The sequence below is a fragment of the Rhinolophus sinicus genome, linkage group LG18 (assembly GCF_036562045.2).
Source record: "Rhinolophus sinicus isolate RSC01 linkage group LG18, ASM3656204v1, whole genome shotgun sequence".
Lineage (NCBI taxonomy): Eukaryota > Metazoa > Chordata > Mammalia > Chiroptera > Rhinolophidae > Rhinolophus > Rhinolophus sinicus.
In genome coordinates this window covers 7,964,395-7,992,226 of record NC_133767.1, presented here as the reverse complement: position 1 = coordinate 7,992,226, position 27,832 = coordinate 7,964,395, and the positions used below count along the sequence as shown (strand labels likewise).

Below are 27,832 nucleotides of genomic sequence, written 5' to 3'. Positions count from 1 at the left end.
ACATCCCATACAGGTCCTTCTCAGTCTATGAGCGACACCCCCCTCCAGCCCTTCCTTCCAGCCCATCACCATTCTGACTTACAGACGTACCTTTTTAAAGGTATTTTTAAAAAATTGTGGCAAAGTACATATAACAAATAACGTCTATGATGGGTTAACCATTTTTAAGTATACAGTTCAGTGGTATTAGGTACATTCTTTCAAGGTCGTCTTTACATTTAAATGGCACTGGCCATACTTTCTTGGGGTAAAACAATTGAATGATACAGAAGCAAGTAGAGTAGAAAGTGAAAGTTCCCCTAACCTCAGTATCTCCCTCAGAAGGAACCACTGTTCTCAGTTTGTGTATCCTTCCAGACCTCGCTTGATGTACTGTCATGCAAATATCTATCAACACAGGAAAACATGAGATATTATATGTACATGTTTTAAATTGGTAGTTTCATTTTTTAACTGTAAGTGGATTCCTTGATTAATCGATCGATTGCAGCTACCGTTTTCTTGCACAGTCTGTGCCCAGGCCTTTTCTAAGGGGGTGCATGTGCCTAGACCTCGTGGGGGACATTCTGATTGGCATCTGTGCCATCAGTGACGCTGCCTCCCCTCCTTCACTTAGACCAGCCTTGTGTGTTTCCATCCTTCCTCCTGACCCTCACTGTCCTTATACTCTGCTCAGATCCCACAGCCCCTAAAAGACCTTAGTTATCACTGACCCCTGGGGGGGTCACCTCAAGTATTTAAGTTTTAAGCAAGGGCCAAAGCCTTAGGTTGGAGGGGTGACGGCTGGTGGAAGGCGTCATTAACCAGCAGGCGTGGGCAGACACTTTAGGGGACGGTTAAACCCTCAGGCCACCCCTGAAGTCACATGCGGGTCTTCAGCTGGCCCAGATCCTAGAAGCCAGCCTAAATGTCTAGCCAGAGGCCACAGCTGTCCCCTGGACCTCCCACTTGGGTACCTGGCAGAATCTCTGTGATCGGGGAGGAAGGCCCCCAGCTCGACGCTTCTCCTGCCGCGCAGGCTCCAGGTGTCTGGGAGCTGAGCCCACGGCGAAACCCCACCTACAGCGTGTGGGAAACAAACCTTGTTTGCAGAATACTTTCCTCTGCGGCCTGTGTGGTGTGCTTGCTTTATGAGAAGACAAACCCAAGCCTTCTGATTTTTGACTGAAGCGGGCTTCACCACTTTTGGTCGGTTTCATCGCACTTGCTCTTCTTCCAGGAGCTGTGCGAAGTTCAGCTCCTGACGGTGTCAGGCAACTTTTTTCTTCCCTTCTTCCCTTTCTCTTCTTCTTTTTGTTGTTCTCACCTTCACTTCGCATACAGGATGGTACAGGCAGCCATGAATGTGCTCAGCGGCCCACCCTTTAGAGCACCTGCGCTGCTCCAGGCCCCTGGGTTGGTGTTGAGGGCACAGTGGGGAGTAGGACGGAAGGGCCTTCTCCTGGGGCTTCCGTCGGGAAGTAACGAGGAGATTCCACAAGGCTCTGGACCAGAGCAGCAGGAATGATATTGAATCTTTACCCACATTTTCCAGCCAAGCTCTCTCAGCTTCTCCATGGTAACTGTGATTTTGATGTTGTTAATAATAAGGGGGAAAAAAATTAGACTTTTTTTTTAAATATGGAAGAAAAAAAGGAAAAATAAAGTCCATAACTCCAGTGTCCAAATGATCCTTGTTGAGTTTTTTTAAATGTTAACATGCATACATGATCAGAAATGTCAAATTCGGTGGAAAGATATGGAAATAAAAAATTTTAAGTGCACCGTGTGTGGGTGTGCGCACACAGTACCACCACCTTTCTTTCCCTAAAGATGAAATAGTAATGTATTCTTATGCAGCTTTCCAGGAAAAATTGTGTTTATACCATCATGTGGCGCCTTAGAAAAGCTTAACCTGAAAGGGACCCTACTGTGTTCCCTGTTCTTGCTTTCTCATACTGCTGCTGTTTCTGTATCATTGTCTCGAGGTATTAAAAGACATCAGTCTTTTGTAAAATCTACATGGATTCCTAAAGGGTGACTACCTAACTGCTCCCGTGTTGATGGGTATTTAGGTTTTTTCCAGCTGTTTTCTGAGTAGCTTGCATGTTAAAGGTTTGAAATTCCCCCAGCAAGTGTGCCTTCCCTTCTTCCAGTCCCCGACACCTGATCATCGAGAAAGCAGATCCCTTTGGAAAGTTTTAAAATTCATTTTCACAGTTGATCTTTTTGTTTTGTTTTTTAATGTAGGCAGTGAAAGGAAGATAATTGTCATTCACACGTTGGGTGCTTCCTGTATCGCCAGGCTCTGAGGGAACTTGACATCCATGATTTCGTTTAGTTCTAGGTCAGGGTTCCTTGCCCCATGTGTCAGACCGGGGACCTGAAACTCAGAGAGGCCCCACAGTTCAGGGAGTGTTCACGTGGGGTTCACACAGCCCTGACCAGCCGTGGACTTTGTGCTCCGTTTCACTTTCCTCCGTTCTGTCATTTGTTCCGTACATTAGTGCCCACACCACACGCAGCTCAGGGAGAGGTTTCTATATCTCCCCCGTGTGAATCTCTGCTCGGAACTTCTGAGTGGTGGTTTGCTTCGCGTTTGGTCTCAGTTTTTTGTTTCTGAAAGCTTTGACTGTGTATGGTGTGCTCTCACCTTCACTGGGAGTAAGTGGTGATCAGAGGAAGCAGTCATTTCTTCTTGTGGCCCTGACTCGGGTTCGGGTCCTCCAGGAGAGGACGTGATGGGGATGCAGGGCTGCGTTCGTTCGATCACAGCCTCCTGCGTGGCTCTAATGGATGCTGTCTTGCCAAGTGCTGCCCGCTCCACACACTCCCATCTCTGGGCTCTTGGGGGTTGGCGTCTGTCATGCGCGAGCTGGGTTTCCTGGACTCTGGAATCATGTCTCAATTCATCTGTCATTTTTGTGGATGAATAATCCTAAGTGGGTAAATAAAAATTAATGTTTGGATTTGGATGCTAATTTAGCTTTCAATTACGTTTTATTTTGAGTGTTATTGAAATTAATTTGTGTCCCTTGAGCACATCCTATTTATTGGCAAGGGACAGTGGACCCCAGAATACAATTGGTGGTGGTTTGGGGTAAATTCAGAAGATGGATAAACCATATCAAGATAATGGAAAAGTTTGCTTTAAAACTGTTTTCTTTTGTAATGACAAAATGATATCTGAACATCATCCAGACCCTGGGAAGAGAAAAACACTTCAATCCGAATCCTGCATCAAACAAATCAGTTTCCTTTTGTCTTTGCTCCTTTCTAGTCCTGGTCCATTTGCATGTAAATACTTTTTAGTGAGTACTAAATATGGAACTGAGTTTGAGCTCCTGGTGAAGCACTGTTATTTTAGGAGGAGCCCAGGCTTTGGGGTTGGGCAAGCGTCTATTAAAATTCTGACCCTGCTGCTCAGTAGCTGTGTGACATCAGGCAAGTCACTTAACACTTCTGAGCCTCTATTTTCTCATCTATAAAATGGGACTGATAGTCCCAGTATCTCCTGGTTGTTGTAAGGACTGAAATACAGCCATGTTTTCCACAATATGGTACAGGAACCACTGGTGACAGGCCTGCTTCATTTCTCTTAGAAGTCTTCTGACTTTTTAGGGAAAAACTTTTTCCTTTGGGGCAAGCTTTCATTGAGGATGAGCTTTAACTTATCGCTGATACTCGCCAGGCTCACATTCAAAGAAAATCAGCATTTGGCTACATCCAGTCACCTTGCTTTTTCTTTTCTGTTATTTATTTTTATAATAGCAAGGTATACTGGTGTGCCGTTTCTTATAGTGCTGTACCACTTCTTTTAAAATAAATTGATCTCAATTCAAAGTTGATAACATCAGTGTGCTGTAGTTGAGACATAAATTGTGCAACTGGTACGTGGGTTCGAATCCCAGCTCTGCCACCTCCTGACTGTGTGACCTTGGGTGGGTCATTTAACGTCTCTGAGCCTCAGGTTCCTCATCTGTAAAACGATAACCACAGTACTATCTCGTGAGGTTGGAAGTTTAACTGAGATCATATAGTCAAGAGCTCTTAGAACAGCATCTGGCACATACACAGTAGAGTGTTAACAGAAGTGTGACTCTTATGCACGTGACTGCCCTTTGGGAAGCTTGGAGCTGGTGTTGGTGACTAATGACAGCGGGCAGTAATGGCAGCTGGTGCTATTGTTTTGATGAATAATGACGATGTTGACAATAGTCCTAATGCTAAACTCGGAGGTATCATATGTTATTTTGGAAATGAATGACTCGGGGCAGAAACCCTGGGGCAACGTGTTATGATCCAGTGAGCTGCCACGGTCCTAATCTGCCTGTTGTCTCGATCTGCCTTTCCTAGGCCAAGCCCAGCATTCGGTGCTTCATTAAACCCACCGAGTCGCTCGAGCGGTCCCTTGAAATGAACAAGCACAAGGGCAAGCGGCGGGTGCAAAAGAGACCCAACTACAAAAACGTTGGGGAGGAGGAAGATGAGGACAAAGGGCCCGCCGAGGATGCCCAGGAAGACGCCGAGAAGGCTAAAGGTACAGAGGGTGGTTCAAAAGGCATGAAGACAAGTGGGGAGCGAGAAGGTGAGTGCGCCTGCGGTCACCGCCCTGCGGCCCGCGCTGCGAGCCGGGCTGTTCCGTGTGTCCGGTCCTCCCTTGTGTGTCAGCCGGTGCTTCTCGGGGTGCCTGACACCGGTGTACCTCACTCTACACAACCCAGACGTTTGGAGGCAGAGCTGGTACAAGGTCTGCCCTCCCTGGATGGGTGACCTGGAGCAGGGTTCTTTACTTTTAACTCATGCCTCAGTTTTCCCATCTGTAAAAGAAGGTAATAACTAGTATTTACTTTGTTATTATGAGAATTAAATGAGTTACTATATGTGACATGGCCAGAGCAGTGCCTGGCCTGTGTCGTAAATATTTACTGCTGCTGCTACTGTTACTACCATTATTATTATCATCTTTGTCATTATTGCTGTTCTTGTTATTCCCGATAACCCGGGATTGTGATTTTTGACAGGAGTCATTATTTGAAGTGCACTGCAGGAAGGAAAGGGGCCAGTGTTTAATGAACTTCTATGCTTTTGACAAGCTTGGTTTTTGGGAATCAAATAATCCACTGTAATCCCCTAGATGCTTATATTACGATTTTTGTAAAAGTCCTGTCTGTTTAGAGTGAGGTGCACCGTGTTTGGTGCCTGTGTGCTCAATATAGTTCAGGCCTCCTTTTTGCCTTTGTCAGGAATGACTCTGTTTTATTTTTCACCTTCTCTCATTTAGATGCTAAGACCTTCTCCATCTGAAGAGCATGATCTGCTCTGGGGTTAAGCAAGCTTAAACTGTCCAGTTCCTTGTATCACGGGCCAGGCACACAGCCACACAGATGGGGGCCCTGGCTACAGCCCCAGGCACTCAGGGGGAAGGAGGTGATGGGTGGAAATGGGTGGGGGCTCTGCTCGCTGGACGTGAGCTCTCACCACGCCTCCTGGGACAGATGTGGGCTGTCCTCAGCTCCCAGCTGTGGTCCGCAGGGGGTGTGGGGAGCACTTCCAGAAGCCGTCCTCCTGGGTCCTGCGCCAGCAGTGGTGCTCCGAAACCAGCTCTCCCTGGCCTATCAGCCTGGACTGTGCGAGTCCCTAGTCCCAGGCGTCTGAAGCTGGGAAACAGTGGCTCAGTAAATCAGCGACTGGAAACTCCTGTTTGGGGGAGTTTGCTGCAATTATGCAGCCCGTACCCGCCCCTGTCCACATCCCACTGGCCCCGTTGCAATTCTTGGTGGCTCTCAGTGAATGCCACAAGCACATTTTGATAAATGTTACTAAAGTATCTCTCTGGTGCCACTCAGCCCTCTTTTTGAGGCTGAGATCTACAGCATGCTTTTATTACATTTCTGCTCAAAGTGTGGAGTAAGCGTTTTTGGTTTAGGAATTCTCTTTGGCTCAGAAAACCTTTGCCAACAATGATCACTTTGGTGGCGGGGTAGGGTGAGGGGCAAACACAAGGAAAGCCATACTTGTTTGCTTACTTAGATCATTTGGATTTATTTTTTTTAAACTCGGAAGATAATTGGCTTTCTTAAACCCTAGGGTTAGCTGTCTTGTAGCCACATCGGGGGAAAGGGACGACTTTACCCCGTTTTGTACACTGTGCTCTCATCGATTTTGTTTTGGAAAGATGCTACCCCTTTCATTCCAGTCCTTTTAAGGGCTGCTCTCTAACCAGGCCTGGGCCGTGACTAACCGTGGTGTGGACGGGGTAGGCTTGGCCTCAAGCACACAACCAAATGAGTCATCTGGGCGGCCCAGTCCTGGTGACAGGGGCTTCCGTGGCTTGGCAAGGCTGCCGTTCCATGCTGAGCCCACCTGCTCTGTGCAGGGGGCAAGGGGACAAATGTTCACCAATTGCCAAAAATGTGTCTTCCCGGTGGTCACTTGGCCAGGTTGTGCCAGATAGAAAGCCCAGGAATTTCCCAAGAGGCTTTGCTTGGACAGTTGGTGTGGACTTCAGAGCTCAGTCGAGTGGGGCTCTCAGTGACCCGCTCAGAATTTTGCTGTCTTACTGTTTTCTCGAACGTGCATTAGTTTTCTCACCCAGCTCACCATAAATAAATACGGTGTTCACAGGCCCGTCCAGCAAAGAGACACCTACCTGGGCAGCAGGAGTTTTATTCTGTTGCTTTTTGAATTGTATATCTGATTTCTTAGTTATTCTTATATTTGAAGGCGCAGCTGGTGGGTGTTCTCTCCTTAGACTATCTGTGTTTGGGTAAAACTGCACAGCTGTCAATTCCGGTGACTTGAAAGGGCGTCAGGCACATTTTCTCATTCAGTGTCAAGCCAGAGGACAGTGTAGAAGGGGGCGGTGCCTGGGAGATGGGAGACATGACGTGCAGAGACGATTGTTGGCAGTGCCAGGCTCGCATCCTGCCAACTTACCACCCAGTGGAGAGGGAGCTGCTCCTTCCCAGTGTCCACAGCTGAGGTCAGGGGGCCGATGCCCGATGCCCGGTGCTACTTGGCCTGGCCTGGGTCACGTGTCTGCCCTATGGGGACTCCCTCAGTGAAAACTAAAATGTGTTCATCAGAAGAAGGGGCACGAATGCTGGGCCAGCAGAAAGCCACTCTGTTTCGTGTGTTCCTCATCCCCTGAAGGCTGTCTTCTCCCTTCCTGTTTTGAGGTAGATAGGGGGCTGTTTTCCGCGCCAAATGCTTTCTTCCCTAGCAAGCTTCTTGCATTACCTCCGGATCTAAGGCCTGCCTACCTGCCTACCCTGCCATCCCATGCTAGTGGTGAAATCTTAACTTCAAAAGGTGGCCTAAAGCACAGGAGTAACAGGGCATGTGGTTACAGGTCACAATTTTGCCATGACCTGATTGGTTTTTTTGTTTAATTCTAAGATTTTATTGGGGAAGGGGAACAGGACTTTATTAGGGAACAGTGTGTACTTCCAGGACTTTTTTCCAAGTTAAGTTGTCCTTTCAATCTTAGTTGTGGAGGGTGCAGCTCAGCTCCAGATCCAGTTGTCTTTGCTAGTTGCAGGGGGTGCTGCCCACCATCCCTTGCGGGAGTTGAACCGGCAACCTTGTGGTTGAGAGGACGCACTCTAACCAACTGAGCCATCCAGGAGCTCAGCGGCAGCTCAGCTCAAGGTGCCGTGTTCAATCTTTAGTTGCAGGGGGCGCTGCCCACCATCCCTTGCAGGACTCGAGGAATTGAACTGGCAACCTTGTGGTTGAGAGCCCACTGGCCCATGTGGGAATCGAACCGGCAGCCTTCGGAGTTAGGAGCATGGAGCTCTAACCGCCTGCACCACCAGGCCGGCCTCCATGACCTGATTTGAATGTGGCATTGACATGTCTTTTTCTACAAATTTAGCACCCCAAATTCACACCTCCTCCACATGTAAGCCCAGATGAGGAAGCTGTAGGAAATGAATGTGCACCCCTGGACCCTCCACGGGGTTTTACAGAGAAATTTGCTCTGTTTCAATGTATTAAGCAACTCATTCTGAAACCCAAGAAAATCACAGGGGCCCCTAAATGTTCAGAAATTGAATACTAAACACAAGACGAGGGGTGCCCCGGTCCCTTCAGCCACAGGAGGGTTCACCCCACTCGTTTGTGCATTCGTGTCTTAGCGGGCTCTTCGGCTGCAAGAGCATTCATCTCTTTTGGGATTCACTTAGAGCAGTAACTTAATAAACATGCCAGAAACAAGAGAATGAATCGTTTGAACTTCTTGTTTGAAAAATAAGGTTTGGCTTCTGTTTTTTTGCCTGTGGAAAAAGTAAGCATCAAGTGCACGGCCTGACCTTTAGAGCCTACTTTTGTTTTGGAATCTCAGCAAGGTCACGGAGTACAGGTGACAGCACCAACTTTGAACCCGCCAGGTCAGCTGGGAGTGGAGGGGTGCCTGGGAGTTTGCGGCCCCAGTTTTGCTGGGGTTTTTTTTTAAAGTCTCTATTGCCATGAAATGGAACCTGGCCTCATTTCTGGCTCCCCTTGTAAAGCCATAGCAAACCCCAGGCCCAACAGGGTTTTCTGATTGGGGTGAGCCCAGCACTAGTTAATAGGACGTTAAGGTCTGAATCCCAGACCTGCGGGTCTGCCCCTGAGCCGCTGTGTGACCCTGGGCATGGCGTCACCCTTTCTTATGCTTCTCCACTGATAGAGGGGCCTTCACACTCCCCGGGCCACAGGTGTCAGAAACGAAAACGTCCATGTGTCCGCATGTAGCGCGGGACACGTGAGCACTGAACTGCAGTGCTGGCTGCGATGGGGGCTGCTCGGGGGTGGGGAGCTCGGACGGGGGGCGGGGACTTGGGCACCTCGGCACGTTTCTGTGGGGCCCGTTTCCCCGTGAATTTCTATAAGGAATAGTAAGGTGGCTGGCTGGTTGTGTGTGTGTGTGTGTGTGTGTGTGTGTGTGTGTGTGTGTGTGAGAGTGAGAGAGAGAGAGAGAGAGAGAGAGACAGAGAGAGAGACAGAGAGACAGAGACACGGGAGGGAGGAGGATTGTTAGGCTGGACCAGTGTTGTAGAGAGCTGTGGGAGGGCCAGCATTTCAAATGGGCTTAACTAGTATAAGCAGAAGAATTGGAGGTCAGTTTAGAGAAATCCTCTGAAAAGCAACTTCCCAGAACAACGTTCTGAATTCAGCCTCATGCTATTCAGTAAAAGATAATAAAAAGCAAAGGGAGGGGGGCCCCTAAATGTTCAGCAGATACACACGCGCCTCTTGCGATTCTGTTCCAAGCCAGCCCGTAGCACGCAGCCCTTCCCTCTTTCCTAGGTAAGCAGCAAGGGCATCCTTCTTCTCCTTCCCTTCACCTCCTTCTCGGGCTGTCTTGTCCTCCCCTTCCCTCTTTTTATTGTCTGTCCTCACTGTGATTGCTGGAATGTGAAACACAGAGGGCAACTCAGAAAATCCTGGAATTTGTGAAGTCAAAGACTATTGGGAGGTCACGCCTGCCATTTCCCTGAAAAGCACTTCATTTACCAAATATTAATCAGATTAGAATGTACAGCACTCAGGGGAAGTTGATGAATTAGTGCTGTTATTTTCAAACATTGGAGTGTCAGAGTATTGGGGAAGCTCATGGATTTGGCCAGAGTTGTCAAATCGAGAGGCAGAAGTTAACGTCCTTGGGTCCCAGGGTCCTCGGGCCCCTCCTGTACATTCATAGGAGAGGAATCACCACCATCCAGTCCCAGAATTCTTCTTCCTCCCAAACTGGAATTCTGTCCCCATTAAACAACAAATCCCATTCCGCTGTCCCCCCAGCCCCTGGCAGCCAGCATTCCACCTTCTGTCTCTGTGAATTTCACTACTCTAGGTGTCTCATATCTTGGACTCACACAAGATTTCTCCTTTTGTGACTGGCTTATTTCACTTAGCATAATGTCCTCAGGGTTCATCCAGGTTGTAACATGTGGCAGGATTTCCTCCCTTTTTTGAGATTGAGCAATATTCCGTATTTGGGTTACACCACATTTTGCGTATCCACTGCCCTGTCGGTGGACACTTGAGTTGCGTCCACCTTTTGGCTGTCGTGAACAGTGCTGCTACAAGCATGGGCGTGTAAATCCCCTGCTGCTCTGGAGAGTTCTGTGGAAATGACAGGGGCCGGGGAGGGCCGGGCAGGGCCTGCTGAAGCCAGAGGAGCTTGAGATTCGGGTTCCTGCTCCCAGCATCACAGCCTCACCAGCATGGCCCTCCACTCCCAGGGGCGCGAGACTCCCATTGTGTCATGAGGTCGTCCCTCCCACCAGACTGAGTGGTGGGAGCCTCCAGGAGTATGGGCCACGGTGCCTGGCGTGGGAACGAATACCACACAGATGCCCATTTATACAACGCAGCCAATGGGAGGAGGCGCACCCTGGAGCAGAGGCCCACCACCTACAAAAAAATCCCTCTGTGCCTCCGTTTCCCCTTCGGTAAAACGCAGAGATGACACTAGATCAGCATTGCCCCAGCTGTGGGACTTGGAGGTTTTTTTAAGGTTGGACAGAGCGGGCCTTAAAGACTGTGATGCGAGGATTCCGGGCAAGCGGTCAGCTCCCGGGAGCCTCGGGTTTGTCTTTGGCTGCCTGTCCTTATCTGCGCCCTCACATTCCCGCACCTGCCTCTTTCAGTGCACACGTGGGCCGCGGCACCTTTGCTTTCTTCATCATGTATATTTTCACAGTTGCTTTCCGTTTATACTGGTTTTATGTGTGTAATAGTATTTCAGATTAATGAAAAGTTAGAAAAACAAAAACAGTAGAAAGAACACCCATTTACCCTGTACCCAGTTTCATCTTTTAACATGTTATACCCCATTTGCTTTCTTATTTGCATTCTCTGTCTCTCTCTCTCTCTCTGTCTCTCTGTCTCCCCCTCCACACACACACACACACACACACACACACACACACACACACGCAGTCACTCACAAACTTTTGTTGCATCGTGCCCATTCCCTCTAAATTCTTCAGTGTGCATTTACTAAAAATAGGGTCTTCTCTTTCGTGGCCACAGTACAGTTATCAGCTTCATAATAGTTTCCTGCCGTCTAAACGTAATAATTTTCTGCCAGTATGTCCACTGGGCCGAGTGATGTCCTTTATAGCGTGTGTCCTCCCTCGAGTGCAAAATCCAGTCTGGGTCAGGTCGTCGTGTCTCTTTAGCGTCCTCTGTGCTGCAACATTTCCAGTCTTTCTTTCTCTTTTACAGCATTTCTATTTTTGAAGACTACAGAACCTCGCCCCCCTTCGTTTTCATAAAATGTTCCTCATTCTGTCTTCGATGTGTCTTTGTGGTTAGACTGAACTGATGCATTCTTGGTTGGAATTCAGCACAGGTGAAGTCATGTCTTTCTCTGGGTGTCACATCTGGATGTCCTTCTGTCTCCTGGGTGATGTAAATTTGGGTCCCCTGGTTAAGGTATTACCCGGTTTCTCCACTGTATGGTTACTTTCTCTTTTCTGTGCAACCAATTGGCAATCCACGGGGAAACACTGAGATAATGTAGATAGCCTGCGCCTCATGAAAACTCCCCCTTAGTCTTGGCATTCATTGATGATTCTTGCCTGATCTGGTCTTTGCGAGGATGGTGGCAAAATGTTGATTTTTCCAAGAGCAGCATTTTCTCCGTGTTTGTAAGTCAGCCCTCAGCGTTCCCCTGTAAGCAAGCGTTCTTCCCTTCTCCCCATTTATTTCTTTATCTGCCCGTGGCATGGACTCATGGATTCTAGTTTTTTAGTGGTTTATATTTCATTACTGTATTTCATTAATTTGATGCTCAGATTGATTCAGACTTTTGGCCATTGGGAACCCTTTCAAGCTGGCTGCTGTGTCCTTGTGATAAGCCCCCATTATTTTTTCAAACAGTCCTTTGAGGCCTAACAAGATATTCCAGGTTCATCTGGTACCTACTCTGCCCATCCCTGGGGTTAGCCATTTCTCTGGAAAGCCCCGGGTCCTCAGTGGGCAGTGCTATTAGAGGCCAAGGTCTGGGCCCTGTGTGCTCATTGCTGCTGGGCTGGCCTGCTTTTTGGCCCTTTCAGTGGACAGAGCTAGGAAATACATGCATGTATATACATAAGATACACTTTTATTCGTGCATACACACACATACGTACAAATATGCATGCGCAGACACATATTTTAGAAATTGCAAATTCATACCAATACCTCTTTCCTGCCTTCCTCCATTTCAGATTTGCTGTGTGTGTGTGTGTGTGTGTGTGTGTATATGTTTGGTTTTTTTTATTGGGGAACAGTGTGTTTCTCCAGGTCCCATCAGCTCCAAGTCGTTGTCCTTCAATCTGGTTGTGGAGGGCGCAGCTCAGCTCCAAGTCCAGTTGCCGTTTTCAATCTTTAGTTGCAGGGGATGCAGCCCACCATCCCATGTGGGAATCGAACCAGCAACCTTGCTGTTGAGAGCTGGCGCTGTAACCCACTGAGCCATCCGGCCGCCCCTCCGGAAGCTCAATGGCATTTCCTTGTCTTCAATCTAGTTGTGGAGGACGCAGTTCACTGGCCCATGTGGGAATCGAACCAGCAACCCTATTGTTCAGAGCACATGCTCTAACTAACTGAGCCATCCGGCCGCCCTAGATTTGTTTTCTCAGTCTTATAATACATCTAAAAAGTTTCAGAATTGTTTAATAAGCAAATGAAGAGTCCAGAATTGTTTGCAGTTCTCTCTGCACCCCCAATACGTCACCTGCCGCCAAACTGAGGGTATAGAGTCAAGTATTTTGTTCACAAACTACTTGGAGTAGCCTGTCCTTTCTTCCTTTCTTTTCCCCTTCACGGTAGGTACGATATTCATTGGAAATAAATTTGGGTCTTTTTTTTTTTTTAGGGTTCTCCCTTCCCATTCTTACTGATTTGATTTCTTTTTCTAAATATGTGGAATATTAACAAACTCAAAACTATGCCAGAAGGCATGTTGAAAGAAGTGTCCTCCCTGCCATATGCTTTCCATCCAGTTCCCCACCTCTTGCAGATAAGCAACTTGATTGTTTCCTGGAATATTTCTTCCTGTGCTTCGCTTTGTAAAAAGAAGCATGCGTATGTATGTTCTCTTGTTTTCCATTCTTTCTCACACGCAGGGTAGCACACCACACATGTTCTCTGGCACTCTGATCTCTTCCCTTAGCAAATATCTCCAGAAATCACTCCGTATCAGTTCACGGACATCTTCCGCATTTCTTTTGACAGCTGCACAGTGTGCGTGTACCATGGTGTATTCAGCCAATCTTTATGCCTGGACATTTAGGTGGTTTCCAGTGTTTTGCAATTACAAATAACACTGCGGTGAACACCCTGTGCGTGTGCATTTTTATATTGTTGGAGGTGTCGCTTCCAGAGAACTTCCTGCAAGTGGGGTTGCGGGGCTGAAGGATAGAGGAGGGATGTCAAGTTTCCTCTTGGAAACAACAAATTTTTTGTTTATAAAGTTTCCTTTTAAAATGTATTTAAGTAAAAAAAAAAAAGTGAGTTTAAATAATACGATTAAGTAAATACATGGGAGAGGCATCACACAGATGTGGCAAAAATGGTAAAGGCAGGCAGCTGACGGAAGTTTGAGCAAAATTGGGCTAGGTCATTGCCACAGTCCCTTCAGACTCCAAAACAGAAACCTGGTTGGGGTGGGGCGCAGGGTATAGCGGCAGGTTCAGGGGGGCCCCCTGGGAGTTGATCAGCAGCCTGAGTGACTGTCGGGAAATCTGAGCCCACATAAGCCCACTGGTCCTTTTTCCCCGTGGCAGCAGCATGGCATGTGCGCCCTGGGAGGGGAGCTGGGTTACACTGAAGCAGGCATGGGGTCAGCAGGGAGGGGGCACCCAGAAAGCTATGCAGAACCATGCGGGATATTCTGGTGTGGCCTAAAGAGGGCTCCACTTGGACCCCGAATCACCAGGAAAGGTCTTTGGCATCCTCTAAAGATGGCTATAGAGTATATTTTAGAGCAGTGAGAGTCTGGGGAGACCCTCTCCCCAAAAATCTATTTACCCATGCCTCTCAGGCCCATTTTGCCGTTTGCATAGTTTCAGGGAGTTGGCAGACCCTAGGTAAAAATGGCTACTTTTAAGAGTTGTTTGGATAAAATTGTTAAAAAGAATCTGGGGAAAAAAACTGGTTTGGCACTGGAAGAACAGTTCTGTATTCATCTAGAAAATGAATGTAAGTGGGACAGCTCACTCCACAGCTGTGCTGGCTGGCTGAGGAGTAATGGGACAGGGGAGGGATGGGGGTACAGTGTGAGAGTCAGGGTGACCTCGCCAAGGTTCGGACACCTCCTTCTGCCTGGAGAGACCCTGTGGGCCTGGGCCTGGGCCTGCATCGGGACTTGACGCAGGAAGTGCGGGGGAGCAGTGCTGGCTTTCGCCGCTCCTTTTCCAGGGACTCTTAGTCACTGCACAGCTGAGTTTTTGTTTCCTCATATAAGTGCTCAGGACCAAACCTGTGGCTTCCTGCGGTTCCTTGTGTAGCTCCAGGAATCCAGAAAGGAGCTTTAGGGCCTCTGTGGAGTGCACGAGGGAACCCGGGGTCGGAGGGAGACATTTGGGACCCACCCACCCTTTAACTGGAGCAGCTCTGCTGTCATCAGCTTACCGCGATGTGCCATGGGAAACTGTCATTCAAAATTAGTGTTCAACTCCGTAACAACGTTGCATGAGCACTGGACTAGATGCCCTTTAACTTTTCTGCTCCAGAGTTCTGATAGTGTCCGGGGAGATTAAAAGGCTGGAAGGGGACAGCCATGTCACAGCAGGTGTATTCTCCAGGCGAGGGTACTCGGACTTGTAACCTTGGGGGGGGGGGGGGGGGCGGGGTCCTGGAGCTGAGTTCTTGTCATGTCAGCCAGGCTGGGAGGAAGGACAGCTTGCCCTGGGGCTGGAGGCGGGTCACAGGTTTGCAGGCGAGCAACCTGAGTGGGCGGCTGGCGCTTTGGTCTAGCTGGGTGGCCTTCAGATGTCCTGGTTGGCATGCCCCGTCAGGAAATACAAACAAACAAAGAAATACTTAATTTAAGCCTGCGTCTCCCAAGCATATATGCATCTATTTATTACAAACGATACATCTGGCATTACTGCGCTACTGTGATGATGTGCCTTCTAAAACAAACACCATAGATTTTTAAAAAGAGGAGATTAAAAGTGAAAGCGGTCCTGCCCAGTGAATCATATTTCATACCCACTGAGGTGTCTGCACCCCACTGTGGAGAAGACGGGGGTAGCCGGGAGGCACCTGAAGCGGGGGGTGTCGCTGGAGGTGAAGATGCAAGGGCAGGGGGATCGGTGGCCCCAGAGCAGCCCTGCACCTTCTTTTTTGGCTGTGTCCGTGTGCTCCTTGGACTCTGTTTCCTCAGTAGCTCTCTGTGAATTGACTCACTCGTTTTTCTCTTAAATTTAGCCGCATCCTAAGCAGCAGTAGCAACAAAAGAACAGGTTTTCTGTGCAGTTAGAATTTTCTTCTAATGCACATTAAATACAGAAGGATGCGAACAAAAATGTTTGTCCACATACCATTTAAGAATCATGTGTCAGCCCCCACCTGTGTGATGGGGGACGGCCCTGTGGAATCTGATCTGTGCCACTGTGGTGGGGAAGGGGCTGGTGGGAGCGAAGTCTGGGACCTGTGGCAGGTACGCTCCTCCATGCCAGAGGATGGTCGCAAGCACAGCCATGCCTGCCAGAGCCCCAGAAGGGCAGGGGGATGCGACGCCTTCCTGTGAGAACACTGCACACGTGAATCACAGGCCGGGTGGGGCTGTGGACCAGCCCATTACATGTTGCAGCAGCCATGCACCATGGCTGGCCCTGCCTGCCACCTGAACCAGTCATCCATTTGTCAGCTCCAGAGATAGTTACTGAGTACCTGCCATGTGCCAGGCCCTGGGCTAGCTGCTGGCGTTCTGGTGGAGAACAAGGCAGCTTAGGCGGCCACTCTTAGGAAGCCCGCATTCCAGCGGGGAAGGTAGGAAGGCAGCCAGCCAGCCAAGAAATAGAAAATAGAAAATCTAGGGAGTGACAAGTGCCATCAAGTAAAGTCAAGGTAATAGGGGAGGGGCCAAATCTATGCAGAAGAATTCCAAGTGATTTATGTGGCTCCGCCCCCTCAAGGCCCTAGCGCGTGACCCTACTTCTTGGGTGTGGGCTGTGCTCAATGACTTGCTTCCAAAGAGTCTGGGGTGAAAGGAGAGGAAAAGGACCTTCCCAGTGGAGAAACTGGGCCGGCGTTCGCTTGGCCGAGCTCCGCACATCAGTGCAGGCAGTCATGAGCCATGTCGATACCCTGTCCCCTTGACATGATGTGATGACAAGGGCACGTGCCCTCTGTGGTCTTCCTCCCAGAAACCTATAACCCCACTCTAATGATCGGGAAAACACCAGACAAACCCAGACTGAGTGACATACTACAAAATACCTGAGCAGTTGTCCTCAAACGATAAGGTCATCAAGAGCAAGGGACGTCAGAAACTGTCACAGCCAAGAGGAGCCTAAGGAGACATGACAAATACGTCTAGTGTGTCCTAGATAGGATCCTGGCACAGGTAAGGGTGTTAGGGAAAAACTAAGGAAACCTGAAGACCGTACGGAGTTTACTTAATAATAACGTGAAGAGGTAAAGGGAAAACAGGTGCATAGAGTGTCCGAGAAGCTGTCCCGAGATGGTGACATCTGAGCTGAGCCTCGGATAATGGGGCTGAGTCACGCCTGGGGACGGAAGGCCTGGGTGAGAGCATTCCAGGCAGAGGAAACTGCCGTGTGACGATCTGGGGCAGAAATAAGGTTGGGCTGGTCCAAGAAGAGTGAGCCAAGCTCAGCACAGCTGGAGTGGTGCCAGGCGGAGAGGGCCAGGAGGTGAGGTCAGAGGTGGACGGGAGCCAGGCGGTGCACGGCTGGACCCCGTGGAGGCATTTGGATCCCATCCTGAGTGTGATGGGAAGGCAGGCAGTGGGGAGTTTTGAACAGAATGGTGCTATGAGCTAATATCCACTTAAAATCAGTTGGGTTTGTGTGGAGAACAAGCTAGGTGAGCAAGAAAGGAAACTGAGGCCAATTGGGGGCCCCAGTGGGGCTCCAGGGGGCGGTGATGGCAGAGGCTGTGTCAGAGCCCAGGTGTGCTCCCATCCTTCTGGAAACAGAAATATAGTTCACATTTCATCATATGTCCCCCCCTCATTTTTGTCTCCTGAAGATGGGGGAAATTGACTGAATTCTGGGTTCCAAAAACTAAGGATTTGACGGTCTATACCTGCGTGTCAGCGAACTCTGTAACAGGGTCACCTTACAGCACAACAACCATCCATCTCCGATTCAAGATGTTTTCCTTTTTGGTCCACACATCTTTCTGAAAAATAAAACATACACCATGCTTAAGTGGGTCGCTACAAGTTGCCCTGATTTCATTGGGAAAAATAAAACATGGTTCCTAACCTCTGTACCTTCCAGAAGTTGTAAATGGAAACGGCAAACAAAAGGCTTTAGTCATGTCAGAGCCTTTTCTAAAGTATAAATAGTTCCAGAATGTTTTCAGTGAATTTGGTTATGTTTTATTAACCTCATATTATTTCTTCAGTGCTTCCTCAACTCCTTTGGGACGGAAGTGCGGTATCAATAAAGTAAAGTAAATATCTTTTTTTAAAAAACCTTGAAATAAAGTAAATTATTGCAATTTGTGCTTTCTTGTTAAAATCAGGGCCTTGTTTCTTGGTGACACCAAGATGGAAGGAGAGAGGTTCTGGCTTTCGTTTTATTTCTCCCCCAGGGCACTGCTGTGCTCCTGTCACTGCTCTTGAACTTGTGCTTGACCTGTGAGGAGCGGGTTAGTGGGGCTGCATCTCAAACATGCGTATGTCTGTAACTCTAGGTGTGGGAAGCTGTCCGGGCTCATCCTGGCCTCTGTGTTTGCTTCCAGAGATAGAGATGGTGATCATGGAACGCAGCAAGCTCTCGGAGTTGGCGGGTGGCACCTCCATGCAGGAGCAGAACACCACGGACGAGGAGAAGAGTGCGGCCACGGGCTTGGAGAGTGTGCAGTGGAGCAGGTAGCCACCGGAGGCCCAGCCCTCCTGCGCTCGTGCTGGGACGGGGATGCCCACGAGCCAGCGCCACAGGGTGGGGCCACTGCTCAGTCTCTGGAATGAGGAGATGGGCTCAGCAGTGAGGTGGGTGCCCAGGGCCTCTGCCTATCACCCAGGTGGCCTCTGCTGCCTCAGCCAAGCCGTCTGCTTCCCTCCTTCCCTCTTCCCCACTCCTTGGCCACCAGAGGCACAGCTCCTCTCGAGAGGCCTGGGAACAGAGCTGGCACTCAGCACAGTATTGGTCACCCCTTGGAAAGAGAATGACCAAGACATGGCACTGCCGCCCCCAAGCACGGCGGTGCGAGTCCACGTCCTAAAGGGTGCGGGCTGCCTGGTAGCCTTGTACTGGCCACTCCTGGCGGTGCCCTGTGGCTCCCAGGAAGGATGCCCTTGGGGGCAGCGTTTGGATCTGCCTGTTTCATTCATTCATTCGCTGCCACGCACACGGCCGTCCACAGGGCCTGCCCTTATGACTCAGCCGGCATGATTTAATGCTGCCGTCCACCTTTGACTGTGTGCCTGATTGTTCATTTCAGTGATGGCCTGCCAAAGCTACATCCTCTTAAACGTCCGCGATGCCACATTTCCTGGAACCTTGCTGTAGCACCACCCCTTTTGGAATGGACTTGGGTAGAAGGCTGCTCCCCAAGGGTGCAGTGAACCGCTAGGAGGGCTTCTTCTAAATAAATTTCGTGTTATTTCCTTATCAGGAGGCCCCACTGCACAGACCCCTGTAATAACCTCCTAATCCTACTTGAGTGCTAATAAAAGCCCAACAGCATCGTTCGCTCTTCTGTCAGCCTACAAGGCATTCACCCGGTGGGGGGAGAAGGGGGGGGACTGAAATCACACATACCCCCATCCTATTTTTTAATCCAACTTGAAGTGAAAAGTGGAAGCACACTAATTTTTTCCTCCACATCTTGTTTATCTCTCTGCTTGGCAAACGTTTCAATTATCTGGCAAGACTAATTTTTATCAGATGCACAAGGGAGCCTTTTTCAGTTTGGGTGAAATAAACACACTGGAGCACCGTGTGGGCTATCAGCTGTCACTTACGAAGACCATTTCGATTTTGCTTGGCAGCAAAAAATGTAACTCCTGAAGCTCTAAAATAAGGAGATCCTTCTAAACACAGAAAGGGAGGGGAGAACAACCTTTAGGTGCTTGGCACAGCATTAGTTAAAGTATGAATAATTGGAAAAACCACAAATGACTAGTCAGAAGTGGGAGGTGCTTAAGCAAATGAAGGAACATTTGCCTGATAGAATTTTAGCTGCTGCTTTTAAGTGAATGCTGTCATGATGTGTTCTGTTTCTTAGAATCTAATAAATGGAAACAGCACATTTTACACAGTATGGTAATAGCTTTGCTAAAAGAAGAAAACTACCCCTGTGTTGTTAAAAAAAAAAAAACTGAACAGACCAACATGTTATGTCTGACTGTTGGGACTGAGGCTTCTTTTTTTTTCCCCCCTGAATTTTAGTGAAGAGAGTTTTCTTAAGAGTTGATGGAGGTTATTCCTTCACTTTCGGTAACTTTAACTGGCATCTCCTACTACTGGTTTATAATGGAAGCTGGTCCTGGGGCCTTGAGGTGGGCGACATGCAGTCCTGTGGCCCTGGGAATTTGGGGGCCCTGCTCTGCTTTGGGGCCGAATGGCAAGGAGAGACTGGCCCAGGTGGAGAGCTGCCCGCTCCTTTGCAAAGGTATTGAGTCGCTGGTTGTCAGAAACCCCGCCAAGGGCTCCTGGCCTCCCAGTTCCCGGCACTGAGCAGGGAGGAGGGCACATGGGTGAGGGAGGGGGACAGTTTGTTCTTCTTGACATGAATTGGATCTGATGTTGGTCCACTTGTCTGGAGAAACAGCATAGTACAAAGTGTAACTGTTCTTACATTAGAGGCTAGATCTACATTCAGGGTTGCATATAAGCCAAGAAACTAAAAACCATTCAAAACATTCTTTCTTTTCTTAAAAAAAGAACCAAAAAGCGTTAAAAAATGATAGAAGCAACACACATTCAGAAAATGTAAAAAACTTCGAAAAGTGTAAAAAAAAAAAAGGTTTCCATGATGCCAGCATTCCAAGGCAGCTGTCACTAACATTTTGATTATTTCCTGCCAGTCATTTTTCTTTTTTTTTAATATTTTTTTTAAATATTTTTTTTATTGGGGAAAAGTGGGGAACAGTGTGCTTCTCCAGGGCCCATCAGCTCCAAGTCGTTGTCCTTCAATCTACTTGTGGAGGGCACAGCTCAGCTCCAAGTCCAGTTGCTGTTTTCAATCTTTAGTTGCAGGGGGCCCTCCATCCCACGTGGGAATTGAACCAGCAACCTTGTAGTTGAGAGCTTGCGCTCTAACCAACAGAGCCATCTGGGTGTTCCTCTAGAAGCTCAGCGGCAGCTCGTTTTCTTCAATCTAGATGTGGAGGGCACAGCTCACTGTCTCACGTTCTAACCAATTGAGCCATTTGGCTGCCCCGCCAGTCATTTTTCAATGTCAGTTTAGTGCAAATTCTGCCCTGCCTCCCCACCCCCAATAACTTATACCATGCCACGTCTGTCATTTTCTTCTTTTTTTCTGTCTAACAGCAAACCCCAAGCATCTTTTTCACTTTATTGTACTCTTAGTAAACAAAATGCTAATGGCTTCATAATACTTCATTTCACAACAGGTGGTACATCCACCCAGCCCTCCCTCTGCTACTGGACCTTTGGTTACTCGTATTACTTGAAAGTGTTATCACAAAAACCCAGGTGCACCCGTGGCAAAACTGTTCACGCACCTGAAAGTTGATGCTCGATCTGGGGCTCCAGAGAAACAGAGCCCGAGCATAAACATCCCCTTTATGGTTCTTCCTTTAAATTCTGTGTGTCCTGTGTGTATGTGAAATGTACGACAAGTACATTTTCACTACTTTCTCTTTTGCAATTTTTTTTTAAAGTTTTTTCTTTTCTTTTTTTAAAGATTTTATTGGGGAAGGGGAACAGGACTTTACTGGGGAACAGTGTGTACTTCCAGGACTTTTTTCCAAGTCAAGTTGTTGTCCTTTCAATCTTAGTTGTGGAGGGTGCTGTTCAGCTTCAAGTTGTTGTCCTTTCAGTCTTAGTTGTGGAGGGCGCAGCTCAGCTCCAGGTCCAGTTGCCGTTGCTAGTTGCAGGGGACGCTGCCCACCATCCCTTGCGGGAGTCAAACCAGCAACCTTGTGGTTGAGAGGATGCGCTCCAACCAACTGAGCCATCCAGGAGCTCAGCGGCCTCTCAGCTCAAGGTGCCGTGTTCAATCTTAGTTGCAGGGGGCAGAGCCCACCATCCCTTGCAGGACTCGAGGAATTGAACTGGCAACCTTGTGGTTGAGAGCCCACTGGCCCATGTGGGAATCGAACCGGCAGCCTTCGGAGTTAGGAGCATGGAGCTCTAACCGCCTGAGCCACCGGGGGCCGGCCCTCTTTTGCAAATTTTAATGGAATATATCCTGAACCGATGGTACGATTATGGAGTTCAAAATTCAGAAAAGTATAAAAGGTTATGCTGTGACCCATCGTCCTGCTTCTCGGCCACAGCATTTCACTCCCTCCCTTCCCTTTCCACCCCCCCGCCCCAATAACAGATGTCTCCAGTAGCTGCATGTCCTTCCAGGGGTCAAGTGCGCCCTTGGTCACTCATTGAGGCTCTCTGCTTTCTTGGCTTCAGCCTGGCCTCCAGAGGGGCAGCGGCAGGCTGTCATGAGATCAGAACCTCCTGCCTGGGGGCCAGATCTGGCATCATCTGTGATCCTTGTATTGGGGAGTCTTCCAGGACCAGGCCCTTCACCTGGAATGGCAGCATTTGGGGTGTGCAGTTTGTGATGTTTGCAGTCATTCTATAGATATTATCCACAAAGCATCCGAGGTGAGAGACCTCATATCGATTCTCACCAGTCAGGGAAAGTCGGTCCAAGAAATTGCTGGGCCAGGACCTACCGAAGTGAGATCATGGAGAAATGCCCTTGAAGTATTCAAAATAGAAATTAAGTGGCAGTGCCCATGTCCTAGCACTTTCCACTGCGTGCCTCGCCCGATGATAAGTATCCTTAAGTTGTCATTTCACTTGAATCCTTATAGAGTTGAATCCCCATCTGTAAGATGGGAGGTCGAGAGATTTTACTCAACTTACCCAAGGGTTTGCAGCTAAGAAGAGGCAGGAGCAGATCTGGACCCAGGCGGTCTGACTCCAGGGCCCACATCTGACATTGTGCCGACTTGGTCTGGGATTGTCAGTCTGTCATATTGCCCTGGTTTCTTCATTCTCTTGTCACTGTCTCTACCCACTGGCGTGGGACTTTGTGTCATTTATCCCCAGTGTCCGGGACAGCTGGCGAGCGATTGTGGTGTGATTAAGTGGTCTGTTCCTCAGTCACTCTCCCCTCAAAATAGCAGCTTCCCATGGGCAGAGCCTGTCTCTCATTTGTCTTATGTCCCCAGTGCCCAGCACTGGGCTGGACAGACGATGGACCCGCCGTGTGCTGGAGGCAGAGCTTAACGGGCAAAGGCAACTGGCTCTCTCCGTGCAGGTCGGGGAGGAGAGATGTTCACCCGTGTACCACGGCACTCACGAGGTCCCCTCCTCTTTTCCAGACCCTTCCTGGACATGGTGTACCATGCGCTGGACAGCGCGGACGATGACTACCACGCACTCTTCGTGCTGTGCCTGCTCTATGCCATGTCTCATAACAAAGGTAAGCCAGCTCTTCCCCCTGCCTTCCTGCCATCCCTGCCCTCCGCTGTCTGCAGGGAAGAAAGAAAGCTGCTTTCCTCGAGGAATTTCCTTTCCGGTGGGCGGACGCCCGCAAAACTGCTCTTCAACCGTTTTAGCATTTCTCAGGTGCTTTTCTATAGGCTAAAGCCACAGGAATTGGTTACTCAGGCAACATGGGTGGAAAAAAAGATTCAAGTGTGACTGTCTGACCCAGCCTGACTGTATTCGCGCTGTGGTTTTCTTTCGACCCCTTGCTTTACAACTGCCTTAGCACCCGACCTCTTTCCTAACATCAGAACTGAAATCAGTCAAATTGTAATCTTGGTTTTGCTATTTATAACAGTTGATGTTCTTGTTCTGGGTTCAGAGCTAAAATAGGCTCTGGGTGGATTGTGTGGAAGGGTAGGCTTCCTTTCTGAAGAAAGGTGTGGTTCTCCGGCTTCCCCTGTTGAGGCTGAGTGGTCAGGATCACACTCCCACAGAGCTGCCAGGCTCGCTTAGGATTCATTCATTCACTTCCTCTCTGGGGACAGCCCGGTGTGGGCCCCACCTGGCTTGACAAGAGCAAGTTCTGAAACCTCCACATCACAATTTCTTCAAAGAAGGAGTCACCAACATTCTTCGGGCCCCTGCCAAGAGCTGGGCTTGCTTTGCATCCAGGAATGTTTTGATAGGTTTTTCAGAAGCTTACCGAGAAGTAGGTGGAGGTGGGTTTGACCAAGACAGCCTATGGCTAGAAACATGTAAAACGCCGTCAATATAATGCAGTGTTTATTTATTCTTAAACCATTAGTCATGCTAAATAAGATGATTAGTGGCAAAAGCATAGTGAAAAGAGCCTCCCGTCCCTTCTTTGCTCTCCAACTCTTTTCTTCAAAGCGGTTGGTGTTTCTAGTTTCTTGTGTGTCTTTTTAAAGATATCCATGCAAACCCAAGTACAAGTATACATGATTTTATTTCCACAACTGTCCCCACCAGTGGAGGCATTCCTTATTTACTGTCTGTCCTATGGCTTATTTTTCTCCCATCATCAGCGTGTCATTTTATTATCCCTATAAAGTCGCCTTGTTCTTTCACATCCCATATGGTGCCATCATTTCCTCGGTCATTCCCTTCTCGCGCGGCACTGAGACTATTTCAATGCTGCTCCTGCTCGAGACACGACTGAGCACGATGGTGCCTGCCCTGCAGTCTCACTGGCCTCCTCCCATGGCCTCTGCTGTCCCCGCCAGCTCCTGGCTTGGTACTGGGAGTAAACAGACCTCCTGGAGACTAACCCACTCCCACCAGTGGATTGCTGGCCACTCCCCCGGCCCCTTTCTTCTCTCCCCTCCTCATTTCAGCTCTGTCATCTGAAATCCTGCCAGTTGCATGCTGGACACACTCTGCCTTGGTGTTCCAGCAACACCTTGAAAAGGTCTGTCTACACTACACGCATCCTCGTAAGTGTACCCTGACCTCTTCATGCTTCTTGCCATTTCTGATTCAGTTGAAATTGCCAACCAAGCTTGAAACTGCCATGACCTTCAGCTCCTTCCCTCCTTGGATCCCAGCATTTAGTCATCAAGTTTTGTCAGTGTTCCCTCTGCAGCCTCTCTCATCGGCAGAATTTAACTGAGTGCAGCTCAGCGCCTGGCTCTGAGCTAGGTGCTGGGGGTGAGAACCAAAGGCATACGAGCCAGAGAGATCCGGGTGCAGCGTTCCAGTGGCTGCTGTCAGCGTTCCGGTTGTGTTTGTCCCTGAGGGGCAAACCCACTTGATAGTCCACGCTCATGGCACTGCGAGCTACTCCTCTGTGGGACCCTGTTGAGCCTGTTTAGAAACATGTTCAACACATGTGCCTTCTCTCCCTTAAACTCCAGCTTCCTACGTCTGTCATTTTGAGTATCCAGACGGCACCCATGGTTCCCCCTTGCTCTGCTGATTCCCCAGCTTCCCTTCACAGACCCTTGGCTCTGGCCCAGGGTTAACATTTGTATGTAGGGATAGAACTCTTTCATGGAGATAAACTTGCTGTCATGGTGCTCAGTGAACTCCTTAATGCTCTTTTGGTTGCAAGCAACAGAAACCACCTCTCGTTACCCTAACTAAAAGGGAAAGTCTATAGGAAGGCCCCAGGGGCAGCTCACAGGATCCAGAAGTTGCTGAGAAGCGGGGTAAGGGTAGGAACTGACCAGCTCAGAGGACCTCCCTTAAGGTAGATCGTGGTCTGACCCCAGGCAAATCCCAGGCTGGGAGTCTGTTTCCATTCGGTTTTCACATTCTTGGGCAAGAGATCTGATTGTCCCAGCGTGGTGGTGTTTCTTAACTCTGGGAACTGTCAGGAATGGCTGGGAGGTCAGGGTTACACAGCATAGACTTGGCACCAGACGGAACCCTGTATCTGGGACTGTTCTCAGCAAAGGGAGCCCTTGGGAAGCCTGGCAGCCACCCCAGTCAGTGCCAACATGCCTACCTGCTTTGGCTAGTCAGCCACCTTCTTATCGTTACTTTGGTTTTTTCCTACCCATTTTCTCTGCCCCACCACCATCACCTGTTGAAACTCTGCTTGCCTGTGACGGGTCCTAACTCTGCCCTTATCCTGATCCTGACTGACCCTAACCCTTTCTCTTGGGCAAATACCGAGGAATGGGATGGCTACATCATACTCGTATGGTAGGTGTGTGTTTGTTAGTTTTTAGGAAACTGCTAAACTGTGTTCCCAAGTGGCTAATTTAATCCCACCATTAGTGTATGAGAGTTCCAGTGTCTTCACATCCTTGGCATTACTTGGTATGACCACCTTTTAAATCTTAGCTTTTCTAACAGCTAGGTAGTGGTGTCTTCTTGTGATTTTAATTTGCATTTCCTAAATGACTAATGGTGTTGAACATTTTTCAAGTGCTTCATTTGTTATTTGCGTATCTTCTTTCGTGAAGTGTCTTTTCAAATCTTTTGCCCATTTTTTAAATGGCTCATCCATTTTCTTACTGTTGTTTTGAGAGTTCTTTATATGTTCTGGGTACAAGTTCTTTATCAGATGAGTTTTGCAAAGATTTCCTCCCAATGCTTGGCTTGTCTTTGCATCTTCTTAACAAATGTCCTTTGAAGAGCAGGCATTTTTAATTTCCATGGAGTTCCCATAGCACTTTTTATACCATTTTCCTCTGCATGTTTCTTCTCCCATTCTGGACTGCTGGGCTTCTGACGGTAGAGAGAGATCGTGTCTCCCCAAGGGCCCCTGAACACCCAGCTTAGCGCCTGGCACCAGTCAGCACTCAGCCAAAGTTGTGATGGAGTGTGTGTCAGCCGTGGGACCGCTCCCCTTGGCTGCTGTCTTCCTGGCAGCCTGTGCTCAGGGCTTCAGCAGGGGAGATACTGTCTGGAGGTGGAAAGGCCAGGTTCCAGAAAGCCCAGGGCCACGTGGGGGATGCTGCATCTTGCGGGTGGCTGGCTTTCCCAACAGGCTTCCTTCCTGGAGCCCTGCCCTGGGCCCGGGGGTGGAGAAGCAGTACTTTGCACACGCACGCTGCCATGCTCCTCTGTTCAGTGCTGTGGCCACGGAGACGACCCTCCCAAGGTCCTGCTTGGGAAGCCCACCTTTCCTTCTTGGGGCTTTCTTCTTAAAAGAGTGAAACTGTACATTCGAGGGCATCCAATGCCTTCTTCCCTTTCCTGCTAATGCTGTTCATGTATTTATTCATTCACTCTTCTAACAAATACTTTCGAAGCCCTCGTGAGACGCCAGGCACTGTCATTAGAGTGGAGAATACAGTGGTGAACCAAACAAATATTTCCATGGAGGTGAGAGTGGCTGCTGTGGAGGGAGCGAGCTGAGCGTGGCGAGAGTGGAAGGCAGCATGAGAGATGAGTGGGGTCCCATCACGGCAATAAGAAGCTTAGGCCGCAATCTGAGTGGTGGAAAGCTCTGAAGGCTGTTCAAGCAGGAAAGCATTGCGCGATCCATGTGGTTCACATGGGTTTGTTGAAATCTCCTTCCAAAAGACCGTGTCATGGGGCAGGTCGTGAGGAATTTATTCATGTCGTTTTTCACCAGACGCACGTGGGGCACCGGCTGCCTGCCAGGCAGCGCGCTCAGCATGGGGACTAGGGACCCCAGGCTGCCCGAGGCCCTTGCCCAAGAGAGCATCAGTCTGGTCCAGAAGACCCCTCAGGCGACTGTGCTACCCGGAGGCGAACGTGCCTGGTGGTGGGCATGGACCCAGCCCGAGGGAGGCGAGGCAGACTTCCCAAGGACGTTGGGCTGAGGGTTCAGGCGGCAGGGGATGGAGTAGCCAGAAGGTTGAAAGGACACTGACAGCGGGCTGAGCGTAAGAGCGCATAAGAGCCTGTGACATGCCGTCTGTAGGATCGCTGTCCATTCAGCAGGCTGGCGGGCATTGTGCCCAGGGTGGGCAGGTGCCCTGAGAGATGACAGGCTGGAGCTGGTCTACAGGGAGTGGGGGGTGGCAGCAACTGTGAGCTGCAGCCTACGAGCTGGGTAGGGGCAGCTGAAGGACAGTTCAGCCAGGAACTGCTCTGACCCTCTCTGCATCCTTCGGACTGGGTTGGTTCACGGTAGTTTAGCCAGAAGATGGGCGGGTGGAGATGTGGGCAGGTGTGAGCAGTGCGGGTGAAATGGAACGACTTTCTCACCTGGACAGATGTTTGCTGAGCACTCACTACGTGCCAGGCACTGTCGTGGGCCCTGGAACAAGTCTGGTGAGTCTCTCTCGAGTGAACAAGAGGATAAGTTGTGATTGTAGAGGGATAAAGAGTAACGCAGTGGTGGCGGCGCAGGGTTACTGGCCAGGGTGGTCAGCGAAGGCTTCTGTGAGGAGGGAACATCAGAGGCAAAGCCCAAAGGTGACACAGCGTTAGCTGTGCAAAGATCTGGGGCCAGAGTGCTCTGGGCTAAGGGTAAGGCATGTGCAAAGGTCCTGAGGTGGGAAAAGCCTTATAGGCTGGAGGACTAGAAAGCAGGCCAAGGTGAGGCTGACCAGGTCGGCAGGGACCAGACTGTGAAAGGCCTTGAAGTCCGTGAAAAGGAATTT

At 49.3% G+C, this 27,832-nt stretch overlaps 1 protein-coding gene across 11 annotated transcripts in view; it reads left to right on the top strand.

The window, feature by feature from the left end:
* CLEC16A (C-type lectin domain containing 16A) overlaps positions 1–27,832 on the top strand; it is a 190,103-nt gene that overhangs the window by 44,301 nt on the left and 117,970 nt on the right. For 7 of the 11 annotated variants that reach the window (XM_074323096.1, XM_074323100.1, XM_074323095.1 and 4 more), the window contains 3 exons: positions 4,336–4,567; positions 17,899–18,028; positions 22,679–22,779. In XM_074323096.1, coding sequence (XP_074179197.1) covers positions 4,336–4,567; positions 17,899–18,028; positions 22,679–22,779 — 463 coding nt within the window. The remainder of the gene's footprint in view (positions 1–4,335; positions 4,568–17,898; positions 18,029–22,678; positions 22,780–27,832) is intronic. The other 4 variants (XM_074323098.1, XM_074323101.1, XM_074323097.1 and 1 more) reach the window with 1 other exon arrangement.